The sequence below is a fragment of the Mastomys coucha genome, unplaced genomic scaffold, assembly GCF_008632895.1.
Source record: "Mastomys coucha isolate ucsf_1 unplaced genomic scaffold, UCSF_Mcou_1 pScaffold18, whole genome shotgun sequence".
Classification (NCBI taxonomy): Eukaryota; Metazoa; Chordata; class Mammalia; order Rodentia; family Muridae; genus Mastomys; species Mastomys coucha.
Window position 1 is genome coordinate 62317965 of NW_022196900.1, and position 1887 is coordinate 62319851.

The 1887-nt window shown below is 42.7% G+C and overlaps 1 protein-coding gene across 3 annotated transcripts in view; it reads right to left on the minus strand.

Moving 5' to 3' along the window:
- Wdr78 (WD repeat domain 78) overlaps positions 1–1887 on the minus strand; it is an 83169-nt gene that overhangs the window by 58470 nt on the left and 22812 nt on the right. For all 3 annotated transcript variants that reach the window (XM_031377987.1, XM_031377988.1, XM_031377989.1), the window contains exon 4: positions 493–605. In XM_031377987.1, coding sequence (XP_031233847.1) covers positions 493–605 — 113 coding nt within the window. The remainder of the gene's footprint in view (positions 1–492; positions 606–1887) is intronic.

Here is a 1887-nt window from a genome sequence, read left to right on the forward strand (position 1 = left end):
GGGAGGGAGGGAGGGAGGGAGGTGGGGGGCACACGAGTGGAGGCATTGTTAAAGACTAAACATTCAGGGCCTTCCATGTAGCCAAATGTTTTGCTGCTGAGATACATTCTCAGCTCCATCTTTTTATCAACTCTCAGGCACAACTAAGAAATCAATCTTACAATGGCATATAATCTATGCTTAAAATAATCTAGGTTTTACAAACATGACAATTTTATTGTGGGGAGTCTAGACTTATAACTATTGAAAATGCATTAAAACTGTAAAATTTAGGGGCTGGAGACTTGACTCAGTGATTAAGAGCAATGATTGCTCTTCCAGAGGACTCAGGTTCAATTCTCCCCCACACACGTGGCACCTCATACCTGTCTGTAACTCCAAGATCTGACACCCTCATAAAGGCATATATGCAGGTAAAACACCAATGCACGTATAAGTAAAAAAAAATTTTTAAAACTCTTAAGAGTAAATAAAAAAGGGTTTTTTTATTACCTGTAAAACTAGCCAATCTATCCCTTTTGTAAGATGGATCTTCAAGGTCCTCTGTTATTGATTCAGTTGTTGATATGCTTGACTTAGACACTGAACTGCTCCCCATGACTGACCTTTGAAAATTATTAACATTACTCATTTGTTCAGTGTCCTCATGTGGAACTAAAAGCACAAATTAGGTTACAATAACAGACAGAAAATCCAAACGTACTGCAGTCATATAAGCAATGAAAATCACAGTAACTTTACACTCTTCCATTGATTTTTCTTGTTCTTTAAACCTATGTCCAGAGGCCATCACTGTGTTCCTAATGTACATTTTGGACAAATGTCTAAACTACAGCTCTCTCTCGAACTCCATCCTCAGTATCACTTTTCGGCATCTCGTTGTTGGGTGTTTCTGTGCCTCTGTCGGTTCTCTGAGGGGCTCAGCCTAGGACACTCTTCCCTTTGTTTTTTCTGAGTTCTCCCCTTTCTTCACAACTCATCTCCCAAAGTCCAATTTTACAAAAGTCCTCTCAAGGGCTAACTCAAGAGCTAGCTCCACCAGCAGCAGTGTCCTCCAAATTGAAACCTTCCCTACAAGAGGGGGAGGCTCAAGGGACTCAGGAGGTAAATGAAAGGTCATACCTGGGAAAATAGTAACTCGGAAGATTCTCAAAAGCCTTTCCCCAGCTTACCACAGGTAAACAAGTGCCAGGGAGGAGCCTGAGCAGCTGAGATGAGGAGGGAAGAGATTCTGGGACTTTGGAGCTGCTTACAAGTTGTGCAGGGAACTCCAGGGGCATGGTTTGTGGTCACCATGTGCCACTCATGGTCACAGTGTGGGGTTCTGCACATCCATCTTACATCTCCCTAGGAAAAGCTTTCACCAGGCATATATATGTAGGCCCAGGAAATAGACATAAAAATTCAAAAGGAAATTCAAATTCAAATTTTAAACAAATGAGCATCCATCACTTTAACATCCTCTCACATTCATGGCTTCGATTGTTCACCAAGAGGTCAACCATACAGGAAGAACCAGTGTTTCTCCCCGGCACTCCACATGGCTCCTGTGAGGGCTGCATGCAGGCTCTAGAGCAGTGCATGACAGAACTGTATGTTAGATGACAGCCATGAACTCCCCACAGAAGCTGGGGGAAAATATCTAATTGGAATTTGCAACCAGCTGTGATATTTGTCCTTTCTTTTGGCTCTTTGGGAAATCTTAAGATCGGCACACTTTAAACGCTGTTTTGGAATTTGTGGGAACTATTCAGTCAAGCTTTGAGCATGAATAATTAAAACGTAAGTGCTGGTATAGTAGGATAGGTTGATGTTAGAAAATTGGAAACTGCCGGGCGGTGGTGGCGCATGCCTTTGATCCCAGCACTTGGGAGGCAGAGGCAGGTG